Source organism: Lottia gigantea (genome assembly GCF_000327385.1).
Source record: "Lottia gigantea unplaced genomic scaffold LOTGIsca_11, whole genome shotgun sequence".
NCBI lineage: Eukaryota > Metazoa > Mollusca > Gastropoda > Lottiidae > Lottia > Lottia gigantea.
The window spans coordinates 4,308,381-4,324,507 of NW_008707001.1; the positions used below are offsets into that span (position 1 = coordinate 4,308,381).

General features: G+C 36.2%; 4 protein-coding genes across 4 annotated transcripts; 2 read left to right on the forward strand and 2 right to left on the reverse strand.

Moving 5' to 3' along the window:
- Positions 1–156: 156 nt before the first annotated feature.
- On the forward strand, positions 157–2,311 carry LOTGIDRAFT_109826 (hypothetical protein; the record flags this gene model as incomplete). The annotated part of the gene is made up of 5 exons (XM_009047291.1): positions 157–243; positions 539–772; positions 1,090–1,263; positions 1,557–1,717; positions 2,008–2,311. Coding segments are annotated over 5 exons (960 nt in total), but the record flags the coding sequence as incomplete, so codon positions are not given.
- Positions 2,312–4,629: 2,318 nt separating this feature from the next.
- LOTGIDRAFT_110212 (hypothetical protein) lies at positions 4,630–5,316 on the forward strand (the record flags this gene model as incomplete). The annotated part of the gene is made up of 1 exon (XM_009047292.1): positions 4,630–5,316. The coding sequence occupies one exon, from the start codon at positions 4,630–4,632 to the stop codon at positions 5,314–5,316; it is 687 nt and encodes a 228-aa protein (XP_009045540.1).
- A 4,328-nt stretch (positions 5,317–9,644) lies between these two features.
- LOTGIDRAFT_110316 (hypothetical protein) lies at positions 9,645–11,972 on the reverse strand (the record flags this gene model as incomplete). The annotated part of the gene is made up of 4 exons (XM_009047293.1): positions 9,645–10,165; positions 10,446–10,704; positions 11,008–11,438; positions 11,780–11,972. Coding segments are annotated over 4 exons (1,404 nt in total), but the record flags the coding sequence as incomplete, so codon positions are not given.
- A 2,148-nt stretch (positions 11,973–14,120) lies between these two features.
- On the reverse strand, positions 14,121–16,127 carry LOTGIDRAFT_73820 (hypothetical protein; the record flags this gene model as incomplete). The annotated part of the gene is made up of 5 exons (XM_009047294.1): positions 14,121–14,382; positions 14,681–14,841; positions 15,140–15,310; positions 15,559–15,782; positions 16,043–16,127. Coding segments are annotated over 5 exons (903 nt in total), but the record flags the coding sequence as incomplete, so codon positions are not given.

Sequence of the window (16,127 nt, forward strand, 5' to 3'; positions counted from 1 at the left end):
GATTGGTTCAGCTTTTAACATTATAATATATGTATATATTCGTATTTCAAAGTATCTTTTTTAATTATCTGTATATACACTGTAGGTAATCAAACTGAGATAGATGATTACAGTGATTACTATGATTATAATGGGGAAGAGGAAGAACAAACCATCATGGCTAACTACACATTTAAAATAGTCACCTCCGATTGTAGATTCTGGGATGTTGAAAGTGAGTCTTGGTCTACAGCAGGATGCGAGGTAGGTGTACATGCTTAATTGGAATTCAATTATTGCTTCTACTTCTCCTGCTTCTTCTACCGTAGCATCATGAGTTAATTTCAAAGCTCTGGATGTTTCCATTGTTATTGATTTACACTTTCTTTAGTTATTTTCATTAACTATGCAAATTTAGAACATTTATGTTATTCTGATACAATTATTTGATCTGATAAGCTCTGGTGCTTTGTCAACCGGGTGTTTTTCTTTGGAGAACGCAGTTATCTAAATATTTTGACTTGGTACTTTCTATATTCATCATTTGATTCCTTTGCAGGTCAGTCCTATATCAAATAGCAAATTCACCAGGTGTTTGTGCAATCATTTAACATCTTTTGCCTCTGGTGTATTTGTACCTCCTAACCAAATCAACTTTGATACCGTCTTTGATGATCTTGGTGCTAAACTGCTGGATAATAACGCTGTACTAATAACCATATCTTGTATGATATTTGTCTATCTGGTGGCAAGTGTCTGGGCCAGGAGAAAAGACAAGCAAGATGTAGAAAAGGTAAATTGAAGAATTATACTTCACTCTTATCATTTACAAAACTAACATAGTTGTCTGACGAAATAAACCAAGTACTAACGAACGAACCGCAAAGAGTAAGCAAACCCTGCCTGGCGCCACAAGAACAATGTGGTTATAAGCAAGGCATCTGTACCACTAATCCTTTGATCTGTGTCGTTGGGTTAACAATATCGAGGCTTTTATCAGTGATTTCATGCGATATTGTCCTCAAAGCAAAGTGATATATATATATATAGCAATGCCTCGGTTGTACATTAAAATCATTTGTATTCTAATGTTTTTTTTTACATCTACAGTGGGGAGTGGCACCATTGGCTGATAATGTAATTGGGGATCGATACTTCTATCAGTTAAGTGTCCATACCGGAATGAGGGGATCAGCTGGTACTAGATCTCGAGTTAGTTTTGTTCTATCTGGTGATGGAGGGGACACTGGTGTCAGGCAGCTTATAGATGAAAAGGGCAAAAAGGTAACTACTTAATTATTCATTACCGTACTTCTTGTACTTCTTGTGTCCGAATTGACCACAAATTTTTTAATAAATTAGAACATGCAAAACTGAAGCATTTGCCGATTGGGGTTATATCGGGCTGCTTGATCCCATTTAAAAAATCTTTGGTAAAAATTACTGACACCATATTATTAAGTTATTACCATCTTCAAATATTTGAAGAAAATAATATTGTTCAAAGTTTCTATTTGCACCGTTCCTTTAAAGTATCATAAAATGGTTAATATCAAAGATCTGTGTTTGATTCACAGGTATTCAACAGATCAAGTGTCAACCAATACGTAATGGGAGTTCCAAAAGGTCTTGGTCCTTTATCATACCTGAGAATCTGGCATGATAATTCTGGGAAGAAGAAGCATCAAGGCTGGTATCTTAGTAAAGTCATTGTGACAGATCTTCAAACAAACCAAATGTAAGTTAGAGGCAACATTTAAGCCTTGATAGTAAATTTATAAGTCTCGTAGATTTATATGTAGCCTAAATATGTTTGTTGATGCACATGACTATTTTCCTCTTGATTCAACAGTCCAACATAAGAATACTCTTTAAGCATATCTCAACTTGAATTTTAGTATGAATTAGGCCTACGCGCTGATTCTCTTTGAAAGGTAGCAGCATTCGGCAAGATCAAATTGCATCCAGCAGTGTACGTCCTATGTCATGCATTATAGGAAAATTTAGATTTATTGTGTTCAATTTCAGATATTTCTTTCTGTGCAATCGATGGTTGGCTGTAGAGGAAGATGATGGTATGATCGACAGAATACTTCCGGTTGCTGGAAATAGTGACGTTACAAACTTTAACCACCTTTTCTTCTCTCAAACAAAAAAGAATTTCACTGATTCACATTTATGGATTTCCGTATTCTCTCGACCACAGAAAAGCTACTTTACAAGAGTTCAACGCGTTGGTTGTATTCTATCATTAGTATTTACAACCATGATGGCCGATGCCATGTTCTATAAAGTCAGTGACAACATGGAGAACACAATGTCGTTCGAAATCGGTCCACTTGTTTTCTCTGTCCACGAAATCTACATCAGCTTCGTGTGTAGTTTAGTTGTACTTCCAGTAAATATTTTGATTGATCAGCTTTTCAGAAGAAGTAAGCCTCGTAGCTTTAATAAAATAACGAACGATTTCATTAATTCTAAAAACAAAAACTTACCAAAAACTGTCCCGCCATTATTTACTGAAAAGCAGAAGAGTAAAGAAGGGGTGATAACTCAGGACAACGAACTAGCGGATGTTGATGAAATAATGAAAGGAGTCGATCTTCGACCATCAACATCAACTGGACTGAATCCATCTTGGGAATACAGAGAAGATGACTTGAATAAGAAAACTGAAGACGTGAACTACCCAAGATGTGAAACACGTACGGATAGTCGAAGTAGTACACGCGCTGAGTCGCGATCTTCCAGTAGCTCGGAAACAAGATGTGAAACGCGATCAGAGACTCGGTCCGATAGTCGACAAGACGACGAGAAGAAAGGCAAAAAGTCAAAGAAGAAATCCAGTAAGAAGATAATTTTGCCCTACTGGTGTGCTTATATCGGCTGGTTGCTGGTTTTCACCACAACTGGTGTCTCTGCCTTCATTACATTTTCCTACAGTATGGAATGGGGTAAAACTAAATCTATTGGTTGGTTATCATCCATGTTATTATCACTAGGAGAATCTGTTGCTCTTATACAGCCAATGAAGGTAAGCACTAAGCTCATAGGAAACGGGGGACTAGGGGCTTTCAGCCCCTAATGAGTTTGTATGTTAACTTTTTGAGCGTATGACCCATTGTACTTTCTTCCCTGTCCAACTATTTCCTTGTATTCTTAAAATTGACGATGTTGATATGCTTTGGGTATATTCAATATATGAATGTCTACAACGAGAATCCAAAATTTAGACTTGAAACTGGCATTGACATTTACAGTAATATAGTTTCTAATTATTTCTTTCAGATCCTGATTATAGCTGTTATCGTGGCCTGGTTGATAAAGAAACCGGAACTAGATGATGTGATCGAGGATAAAGATTTATTAAAACCACTTTCAGATGAAGAAATCACAGAAAAAGCACCAACTGCGGGTAAGCTTTGTTTTGATTTCCCTTATGTAATAGGCTACTGTGCCAGTGTGTTTTCGCAAAATGCATTAATGTGTAACAAATCTCGGAAAGCTTTTTATCAATCGGACAATATCACCCAAGTCTCGATTTCTCATTTCATTGGAAATCATCCCAATATGTCAGCAAAGTCTCGATATTCAACTGAAACTATCTAATAATCCCTGAAGAAAGATACACCTATAGCAAGACTGGACAAGGATTCCGATTTGGGTGCAATCCTGTACGTTAACATGTTAAGAATCATCTCTTTCAGTAACACGACCACGACTACCAGCCCCAATGTTGAATCAAGAGGATCTAATGTTGGCCAGAGAGAGAAGACTGAAAGAAATCCGGATGTTTAGTGTTATAAGGGAGATAATCTTCTATGTCATATTTCTCATTCTACTCGTGATGGTGTCTGTCCACAATCGAGACTTCAGATCCTTCAATGCTAAAGAAGCTGTGTTGTGGCAAATTACTCCAAAGATTAAAACAGGAGGGGTAAATATTCATGCTATATTCTTTTAGATCTTTCATGGTTGGTTGTGAAATTTACAACAATGAAGCCAGCCAGCCGGAGTTCCTGGTACGAGTTCATTTTGTTTTGTCACTGAAATGGAAGAAGCTAACGCCGAATCATCCATGCTCTAACAATTTGACATTAGCTTCGAAAGCACCATCCAGATATACTGATATCATATATAAGGCCATAAACGTTGATGCTTTTTTCCAGATAAGATCTATATCTAATTTCTGGGATTGGACGAGGAAAGAACTGGTACCGAATATCTATATATCTAAGACGTTCAATGGGGATCCTGTACTTGATTCTGGAGATCAGAGAATGGTGTCAGACATGGCTTCTTACAGGGTCGGTCCCGTTAGAATTAGACAACACCGGGTTACTGTCGGTATGAATTTTTTTGTTTATGGTCCATATTGTAAACTTCTGAGAAAAACTTCTACCCTTATATATGATAATAACTTTAGATAGTTAAGTCCCAAATTTATATAGATACAGGTACTTTGTCTCTATTTGAAATTTCTAATTGATACTTTTGACCGTTTTAACTCGATTTATGGAGAGATTTTCAAAGCTGAATATGTGTACATATCTTTGAGAATATTATAGGTTTTTTTTATAATTTTAATCTTTATATATTTCGAACTGCAACTTTTTTCTTTATGTTTCCGTTTAACTAACAATTTCAGAGATGTGCAAATTACCACGGTTGCTATGGAAGAGTGGTATATTATGTAATGGTGACTGGGATTGGGATACTCAGGACAACGAACCGTACTCAGAAGGGTGGAAATCACTAACAGTTAACACGTCAATCTCAGATGTTGTAAACTATCCTTGGAAGTATCGAACCGACTCAGAGACTAATGGTGCTCCACATGCAGGAAAGATTGGTGTCTATCCCAGTGGTGGATATATAGTAGATTTAATAGGAGCTCGACGTCGGGTGGACAATATGATCGAGGATCTTATTCAACTGAAGTGGATAGATCACAGAACGAGAGCACTGTTTGTGGAATTCACACTGTATAATCCAAATGTTAATCTGTTCACTCAGACAACTGTAGCTTTTGAAGTTCCAGCATCAGGGTCCTTCGTTAGTGAAATAGTGGTCAAGACTTTTAGATTATTTTCTTATCTTGGCGGTTACGGGGTAGTGGTGGCTCTCTGTGATGTACTGACGCTTTTATTCATCCTGTATTTTTCGACTCGTATGTTAAAGAAACTGAGGAAAGAACGTCGAGCTTTCTTTACCACGTTTTGGAACGGTGTTGAGTTCCTTAACTTTGCCCTGTCTATAACGTGTGTGGTCATGTACACTGGACGACATTTGTTGACTTCCAGAGCTACAAATACTGTGAAGAAACTAAGAGGTTAGTATAACTTGCTGTTGAAATGTTACAGGGGAAATTTTGCAAATTTTGCCGATATAAATTATTTTTAGTAACACATCACATCAAAATGAAATTTTATAATTCATTACAGCAAGAAACCAATTTGAAATGTATCGTGGGCAGCTCTCTGTCTCATAGTGCGAATGGTGTTTGCACGATTTGGGCAATTTTTCCTTGAATGTCGAACGAGAAATTAAAAAGTGCATATCAGCTATACGTTTCCCATAGCTTACTGAGATCATTTTGTTGTTAACCTTTTCAGATGCTTTCTACAACTTTCAACGAATGGCGTTATGGGATGAACTGTTTTCAATTTTATTGGCGTTTATCATCTTCCTATCTACAATTAAACTGATTCACATGTTCCGGTTTAATAGAAAAATGTCGATGCTGGGTTGGACCATAATGACTGCTGCTAAAGAATTGTCAGCGTTTTCCTTTTGTTTTGCTATCTGGGTAACAGCGTTCATGTCGTTCTCCTATATGGTGTTTGGGCCCTATCTGGAAAGCTATAGCTCTGTACTGACAACATTAGAAACTTTGTTATCGTTTGCTCTTGGGAAATATGCTTATGAAGATCTTTCTGGTGTTAATAGGTAATTGTTTCTATTGTACTTGATCTTACAAAGGATCATATTATGATGTAAAAGCCATCATCAGTGCACTTGGTATAGCGATACAATTGTAGGTGGGTAGGTAGATGACAAGTTAACGTTCGCTTCCAGCGGATGCTGATATCGCAAATTAGGTAGTTGTTGGTAGTTGTAGTAGTTGGTGGTAGTTGGATTACAATTACAATTGTAAAATTGTCTTCTTAAAATAGTCTCGCAGTAAGCTGATCTGAAAAACGCATTCAAATATACCATATTCATTAACCATTAAAAGAAGTTGATGAGACTTGCCCGATGACTTTCCGAAATGATCACGTGGTATCATCAGTGTTCGTAGAATGTTGTTCTTCTTGTAAACGGTTTGATTTTCATTTCAGGATTTTTGGACCTATCTTTTTCTTCGCCTTCATTCTCTTTATCGTCTTCATCCTTCTCAATATGTTCGTCACTATAATGAACGATTCGTTCGCAGTGGTCAGAGGAAATCTGGAAGAACTGTCGAATGATTATGAGTTGGTGGACTTCATTAAAATACGATTTAAGTCTTGGATGTTCGTGGATGTTGCTCGTTTCTTTAAAAATGTTACTAAGAAGTATAAAGCGGGTGAGATATTTTGTTGTTCAACAGCTATTCAGGAAATGGAAAATAATGCTATCAATCTCCAATTATCGAGTGATCTGAAACATATATAGCCTGTAGTCCACTAGGGACACACTTGGGGCTCCACTGGTGTAATTGTATATAAAAATATAAGAAATGAAGAGAGTTTTACGTCCTATTTTCTGCACCAGGTGGGCTAATGAAGACGATATATATAAAAGATAGGCCACACAAATGAATCCATTCCATTATAACAACTTCCTTCTTTATCATTGGTCATGTTGAAAGTCTCTGACTGTTCGATGGGACTACTTCCGGTATAAATTGACTCCAACTAAGCATATCCCACGCGTCCTATATGGTAGCTGCAATTAACTATATTGACTCACCATGTGGTTGTATTTTAAGGTTACTCTGGCAGTACCGCAGAAGACAGTCCCCAACACGCACTGAACAGATTCGACCTCATCAACCGGAAGTTAGATAACGTCAATGATGGTATAAATAGCATGTCACCATGGAACACCGGAGTCAACTACAACAGACCTGGACTGAAATTTGTCAATGGTTACACTGAAGCAGATGATGAGCTTGTTAATTTCTATTTCCCCGACTTTAACCGATTACTGCCGTTGTTTTCCGAAGATCCGGGAATTAAAATGACGAGTAAAGAAGCCAATAAGGAGATGGGCAAAGAAGCTTTGAGAATGAATCCTAAAGCAGGCGTGTTCAGTAGAGCGAAAGGAGCTTTGAAGATAGATAATTGAAAGTCTATGGAGGTGATGTTTGAATGTTACTCACTATATCATAGTAGACTACTTAATTAATCTCACTTGTGTTTGCCCATTTCACAAAAACTATTAGATTTTATTATAATTATTATAATATGAAAAACCACAATTTTGTCAAATCTCGATATTTTAAGCCATTGGTCAAAATTTAAAGGAAATTATAATCTAGTGTTTTAACTATTTTTTATGTCATTTATGTATTAGTTACATCACAATTTGCAATATACATGGCAATGTAATGCAGTATTATTTTCTAAATGGTCCAAAACATTGTAAGAGACATAAGCAGGAAACAAATGCTATATAGAATTGTGAACAGATAGAAAATTTGATTGAAACTATAATCTTAAAAGTGATATGTTCAGGGTTATGACATAATACAAGCCCTTCAATATAAGTGACGTAATAGTCAGAAAAATACAATAATCTTAAGAGCTATGCTCAGTAATCCGGCCAATCAAATTAAACTGAGTGAAGTAACTTAACTTAAGGTAATGTATTAAAACACTTCATTATTTGTCAGATATTGCTATTGCGTTTATCCCCAAGAGTTTTAATATATTCCATAGATTGTTAACATATAACTAGTATTATATTTGTTGATTTATTAAACATGACAACCCTTCTTTTGAGGGGCATTGCATATTTTTATCTTTTGACTTTAGTACCATTTTTACTTTTACTATTGTAGTCTGTATCCATCATGTCAAACAAGAGTTGTTTCCCTTTTGGTAACGAAGAGTTATCTGCACTAATGTCATGTGACCGGATAAGGAAAATGTGTTGACAAGAGTAATAATGACACATGGTTGAGTATACATGTATACCATTGTTATCTATCCAAATGCATCTTCATGGTCTTTCAGGAAAACCCCAAACTAATAATTCAATTTAGGCCGCCGATGTTCAATGGCTGTCTTAATAGTTTTAGATTTGCAGGCTTTGCTTTTTTCCGATCTGTAGGCCAACTGCCTTTCGATGCAAACAGGATTGTCCATTGTAGTTTTTTGTTTCTAATTAACATATTGTCTAATTGAACGATGAATATGGAAAAGAATTATTATACGAATGAATTCCCCTGTTTATGATACACATATTTGGGATCAAAAGAAAATATTTATTCTAATTCTCATAAATAATGTACATAAATTTAAAACAGTTCTATAATATCACAGTTAATTTTGAATTTACTAACAAAGTAACAAAAACATAGTTAAATTCTGGAAAGATGTTGTAAACAGTGAAAGTTATATGTAGATCAAAGATATTAAAGCACATCCGGGGATCATCAATCAGCTGTTAGAGGACATTAACTTCATTTTAAATAAGTACTTCACGTGAAAGAACTACTTGTGTAGATCTTGTGAACCTCAATGTAGGAACTCAATTTAAAATGGTTCGGTTGACTGATAATTGCTTGGCGTTTTGATTGAATATTTTCCTATCGCCCTGCAATTAATGAAATATTGATATTATTGTCCTATTCTGTGGAGATAGATTAAGTGTTAATTGAAACGTTGCATGTCAAACAGAGTTTTATTTTTTGACAGAATGAGTAAATGAAAGAGCCCACGTCCTTTTGGAATACTTGTAGTAAACAGCTTTGATCTCGCAGATTTCTATAGTTAACTATATTCATACACTACGGGATCAGAATTCTATAGTACTTCAATACAGAAAAATTGGCGATTAAGTTCATGTGATGTCCTTGTCAAAATAAAACGTGCGTTGTGTCAAGCGCAATCCATTTTGCATGTATTGGTCAAACGGCACATTTTTTAATATCTTCTAGATGGGCAGCTTGTTGTTGTTGGTGGTGATGTCCTAAATGTGCTTTAACATCAGAGGGTGACTTCAAATTAAAAGATGATCGCTTCTACATGGACGGAATCACGATAAGGAAACAGTCGCCAGATATTTGACGCACGGGCAGTGGGTGATATTGGCGCAATAGTATAAACACGCATGTCGAGAAATTGGTGCAAAAATATTAAATTAGATTCTTATAAATTATGAGTTAAGGTCTGTTTTCGGCAAAATCATGATATCAAGAAATTGTTAAATTACATCAATAATACACTTCCATTCGTTGATATTAATGAAGTGAATACATTAACCAATGGGATTTAGATACTGACCATATAAGATATGAATTTTCTGATAAAAGGTCCTGGATCTTCAATATTCAATGATTCACTAATAGGTATGAGTAATGTTTATAGTGTGTTCAATATATTGAACTTATTTTTGCATAACTTTCTTTAATCAGGCCAATATCACAGTGAACTAAATATTGACCTTTATGGCAATCAGTTCAATCCCAGCAACGCTTTGAATCTCTTCCACATAAAGTCCACAATTTCATATTCATTCGTACGCAGTGTGACATCCTCCTTGACTCTGGTGAACGCTTCGCCGATTATGGTTAAGAAGATGCTCATCAAACCAATATACACCACACCAATGAACAAGAAGAAAAAGATGGGACCAAGAATTCGTTGAGTGTCAGCCATACTTTCAAAGTCGAAGCTTCCCAGAGCAAAAGCGAACATTGACTCTGCAGCTCCTATAAGTGAGTTGTATGTGGCCATAGCCGGACCAAATAAAAGATATGCCGTCGCTGTAAAGGTGAAGAAATAGAGTAAAAAGGAGATGCTGAAGACCTTAAGATCTTTTGTGGCTACCCTGATGGTATCTCCCAACATATTCATCTTCTGATTGAACTGCAGTAGCTTCAAGAACTGGATCGTAGCCAAAAATACCACAAAACTCATCATATAGCCATAAGTTTCATCATATAACGCTACAGATTGGAAGTTCACAAAACCATCTGAAATGAACAATCCAAACCGAAAGGTTAATGAAAGGAAATACAAAGGATATTTCTTTAATAATAAATACAAAAATAGAAGGAATTCATTAAATTCATTAAAAATGAAAAAAAAACTCATACAGTGACATCGAGTGTTTTAGAATGGTGAGCAGAGCTGAAGAAGCTGTCGAAATATTGAAGTAATAAAAGCACCGCTTTTGCATCAATGTAACCATCCACAAAGGAAAATTAAGGAATATTTAAACGTTCCTGGAAGATATAAAATCAAATCACTTACCCGATTCTCTGTCAAAGAGTGCATCAAATGCCAGATTGGTTAAAATATGTTTAAAAGCATACATAGCAATTACAGTAACAGCAAATGTCAATAGCACAAATTCTAGAAGACTCCAAAAATCCTTGAAGTATTTCATCTTGTTCTTTTTTACTTTTTTAATACATTGTATAAAGAAAAAGAGGGTAAAGCAGGCGTATACCACTTCAAATAGAACCACGACAACACCCCAAGCACCAATATAACTTAGTAGACGGAACACCTGAAAATACAGAAAATATAATATATGGTACATTGATTATACGTCCTTCAATAGGCATCGAGTAAACAGCAATGTTGATAGTACGACGAGACTCTTAATTTTAATGGAGTGTGATGATGAACATCAGCTTTAACTATTTCCGTATTCAGTGTATACTTAAAGATGGGTTTCCTTATTTCAGTGTCAAAATAAGCAAACTATTTGATTAATTGGTGTTTCTAATGAATTATCAACGCAAAGATAGAGGGATTAACACTATGGGGCAGAATATTTGTCTGTCGTCTAGGAAATTCAGCAACCTACCTTAAATTCTGTTCTAGTAAATGCTCTTCCCAGCGCTGTAAACTCTGCTACAAGTACAGCTGAACCGAACAGATTGGAGTTTGGATTGTAGACTGTAAACTCTAAGAACACAGCTCTGGTTCGGAGATCAAGCCAATCCTGTTTCTTCAGAGTCTCAACAACTTTCCGGGTTCTGCACAGTTGACGTTTTGTTAAAGCAACGTATCCACCACCCTTATAGGTAGCAATATTAGCAACATATGGAGCATTCTTCAGTTGGACGGAGTTCTGGTACACCCATGGTGTAGTGGCGTCCTCCAACAATGAAGTATTGATACCAACTGGTGTCACCCATCTAGTAAAATAATCACTTGTATCATCAGAAATCCACCCGTAATCACTTCGACAGTGATTGATAAAATTTTTCATTACACCACGTAGCTCACACGAATCTGAAAGTAAAGAGAAGGGAAATTAAACAGAGTTTTACGTTTAGTGAATGAATGATTTACACTTTGGGATAGTCCCGGTGATGTTAAGGCATTACCTGTCCAGTCTTGTACAATAGGGAGATACCCAGTGCTTCGAGGTATCTAAAAGGTTCCTGGACACAAATCTAAAAGTTGTTCTAGTTTGTATCTCCACAGATGGATGTTAGAAGTATTATCTCTGTCGTTGGTCAGTACGCGGGTTATGTCTCAAGATCACCCTTTGAGTTCATTATATTAGAATTTTTATACATCTCTATCATTGAAATCAAATTTGTCAAGACACTGTGTGCTGTTTCTCTCACCTTCCTTAATCCTCATCTGTCGAATTCTAGCCACACCAACTCTTCTGGTATCTAAATCAGAGATACAGTTTCTGTCGTGCCAGTTGACTATAGTAGTAGAGTTGAAATACTGAGAAGCGTAGAAATTGGGTAGAAACTGTCTCTCCAACCATTTCCAATAGTCCGGTATTGTTTGAACCTGATGAATGGAAATTGAGATATGAAGTAAGGACGAGAGCTATGAGAGCTAGCAATACTTTGCTGAATTTACACCCTTTATCTGCGCACATTTTAGTTTGATTCTGTCGAGAATATTGGAATATGATTACTATAGCCATCCTTACATGGGTAGGATAATAGGGACATATCTTTCTTAAAGGCTTTAGATAATCTTGTAGAAAAATCCTTGGAACTTAAGCTGTTATGGTTTTAAAATATGACGTTCATTCTTTCTTACACACCAAAGCATATATTGACTAAAAGAGTCGACTTACATTTCCAAAGCTTGATGAAAATCTATTCTTCAAATTTTCCGTAAACAGGAAGGATTCGGAATCTCTTTGTTGATAAGACAAGAAGAATATGATGAGGACGAAGAAGGCATACACCAATATATCTTTCACCACGGCTTCCATCTTAATCTCATTGAGTCTGAGTTGCCTAGTTTCTTCTAGTTCTGATAGATCTGGAGGTCTATAGTCACTGTTGGCTAGCTTTCTCTGCATCATTAAGGCTGAAACAAAGAAAGAGGTCCACAAACTAACTACTTTGATTAATATTCCAACCAACATGCTGAAGACGAATACGACAGCTCTTTAATGTGACGAGTGGGATGTTAAACTCCTAAACGTGGGGTTCATACCCCCTTGACCCCTCCATTAGGAAGGAAAATCCTGCGAGCTCCCTTTGGCAAACTTTTGGCCCCTACTAAGACAACCTAATGATTTATAGAAACGTCTCTGAAGCTTACAACTAATATACTCATGTGATCATATGAATCTACCTACCAGTAACATCAACATCCTTCTTCTTAGCCTCAGCTTCTTCATCATGTTGTATAATAGTATCAAAATCTTCATGGACTTCCTCTTCGTCTAGGTCAGGTTTCTTGAGGATGCAAGCCAGGAAGGCAACGATCAGCAATACCTACAGTAGAAAGTTTACATATTGTACACTTTAATTTAAAGACCATTTCTGTGTGACTGGCATTTATTACTGGGCCTTATTTCGAAAACTTGACTTATGATTTAGATGATTCACTAAAATCGATTTAAATTGAGTTGTACTATCAAGTCAAAATACTGTATTTCTAAAAAATGGATTTAATCTTAGTTAAGTTTTGGAGAATTAGGTTCCCAGTTAAGATCAGATAATATGTGCTTACTTTGCTCTCTCTTAGACTTCTTATTTTTAATGTGTAACAAATAACAAATATAAGTCTGAACTGAAGAGACTTACCTTAATTGGTTGAATAACGATGACCGATTGGAAGAATGACATACAGAATGTTATCAACCAGTCATTAGATTTAGTAGCTCCCCATTCCATACTGAACAGAATAGTAAAGAAGGCTGAACCAACTATACTCAGGAAACACACTGAAAAACAAATTCAAATAGGTGATGGATAAGATTCAAAAGGATTGCTACTATGCTACCACACTAACAAAATTAAACAGATAGAAGAAAACTAATTTCAGTTAAATCTCCCAAAAGTAAGATCGTCATCATCCAATCAGATTCCTTTTCCTTTCAATTGCATGCTTATGATTATCGACAAGGTGAAAAACGACGGACTGGAGATTTTTGTCTCCTCGTGTGTCCGCACCAATCGTTGAAACGCAAGACTCTTATCGGTTACAGAAGTCTTTGGATATTGTCATCATGCAATCTGCAAAATTACGAATATTGAAAGAGATGAATGTTAACTTACAGATCCAGCCGACGTATAAACACCAATGAGGTAAAGTGAAAGGTTCTTTCTTCCTCTTTTTCTTCTCTTGCTTGTTAGAATTCAACTGTGTCTGTCCAGTTTCATATTTCGATTTCTGATGAACACTTAGAATATTGGTCAAGCTATCTTTCAGTTTAGCCATTCTGGTTTTCTTCACTTGAGGACCCCATAATGCTGTTTGGTTAGACTGGTTGACGTTCTTCCATTTAAATTTGTTTCGTTTGACTTGTTGATGATTTTGCATGATCGTATTCTTCTTTGGCCGGCATCGTCTAAAGAATGTAACCAGTAAGAAACTGACTGGGAAAACGATCAAGGTACTGACTACGCTGATGTAGACCTGCTGTAGGGTGAATTGGAACGGTCCTAATGTCAGGGCTGTAACATGTTGTACATTGTCTTCCGCCTTGAAGAACATGCAGTTGGTGATCATGGTCAGAAAAAGAAGAGCCATACAACATGATATACGTTGTACTCTGGTAAAATTACTACGGGTTGGTCGAGAGAATACAGACACCCACAGATGTTCATTGGCTAATTTCTTCCTAGCAGACGACGAGAAGAGTTGTTTGAATGCTATCAGATCATTGATGCCAGCAACCGGAATTATCCTGTCCACCATACCATCATCTTCTTCAACAGCCAACCACCGATCACACAGGAAGAAGAACCTGTAAAGATTTATTTGAATTTTAATACACGACTAACTTACACGGCTCCAAGCCATTGCCAGTATAACAGATAAATCCTATTGAGACTTTCAGTTTATAATAGTGCCAACAAAGGATCAAATAATAGGGTGGTCCTTTAAATATATACATGTCCATTTTCAAAGTGAAATGAATATTCTTTTTCGTCTCTTAAACAGCTCATCCATTTTCTATTGTCTGTTTTAATCTTCGGATATACGACCCATTATCAAGGAATACATTTCCCGGATCTACTGAAACCCAAAACCTATAAACTTACTTTTCTCCTGTTTGTAAATCAGTCAGCTGTACTTGATCAAGGTACCATGATTTCGATTTACCAGGTCCAGAATTGTCGTGCCAGATTCTCAGGAAACTTGGTGGTCCGAGTGGACCTTCAACACTTAATACGTAATTGAATATTGTTCCTCTAGGAATACGCTAAAATAGAAATGTAGAACACCATTAACGATGTAGTTCAAACCATGTGAAGAGGAAATAAATTGATCTTATTTAAGACGAGTATAAGATGAGACAACTTGACTTAAAGATACTCTAATTTTCTTTTAAAACAGTGGAATATTACAAAGTCGTCATTGAGATGATGGTCTGGAGATGGATATCAAATTTGATTGGTTTTCTGGTAAAGTTAACGTCCGTTTCAGCAGAATCTGATATCGCAGACTAGGTAGCTCACATATCAGATAGTACTGAGAATGCGTAACAAGATCATAATTACCTTTCTTTTTTCATCCCACAATCTTCTGACACCAGTATCAGCATCATCACCAGAGAGAATAAAACTAATCTTTGATTCTGTACCAGCATTCTTTCTCATACCAGTCTGTATAGTCATCTGGTAGTGATAGTTGTCAGTTGGTAGGTTATCGGAGAGCGGAAGAGCTCCCCACTGAAACATAAAGATGTCGCATTATACCCCATTCTTCAATGTTCTACCAATGAGTTAGGATACGGATTAATGAACTTATATCTAAACAATATTTGGTCGTTCAACCCAAATAAGGTTTTACAAAGTGTTCAAGAAGGCCAGAGGGACAGTGCCTCAGATTATTAACTAATCGAATCATAGTTTTGGGAATCTGGGGCGATAACCTAGCTCAAATTCATATTATGTAATGAATGACATCTGTTTATTACCTTCAGAAGATCTTTCTTGTCCATGTATCGAGCCCATATCAATGACAGTAGATATAGTCCCAATACAGTGATGATAGTTGAGAACACAGCGGCGTTTTCACTCAGATTATTAAACTTGGCCCATACATTGGTAAAATCAATCGTATTTACTGGTACAACGAAATCAGAACCAAATGATGTTAAATGATTGCAGTAACACTGTGTTCTATATTTAGTTGTTTGTTCTCCAACCTGCAAGAAGATGAAGATACATTTATGGTTAATTGCCAGTATCCCATCTTTAGATCAATATTTAAAAAAAGACTCTGCAGTTACAGCATAGGAATATCTTATCAAATTAAGCATCTACCCTTAGATAGCGTGATAAAAAAAAATGTCTCATACAGTAATCTTTACAAATCTTCACACCCTTTTTTTAAGAACTAAGACCTATAAAACTAATTCTGTGGACGGAGAGGGGATAGGCAAAAGTTAAAATATCAACTAACCTTGCATCCCTTCGATGACCATCTTTCTTCCTCTTCATCCCAGTATCGACAACCTGACACCAGATTCAATAATGAGTATGT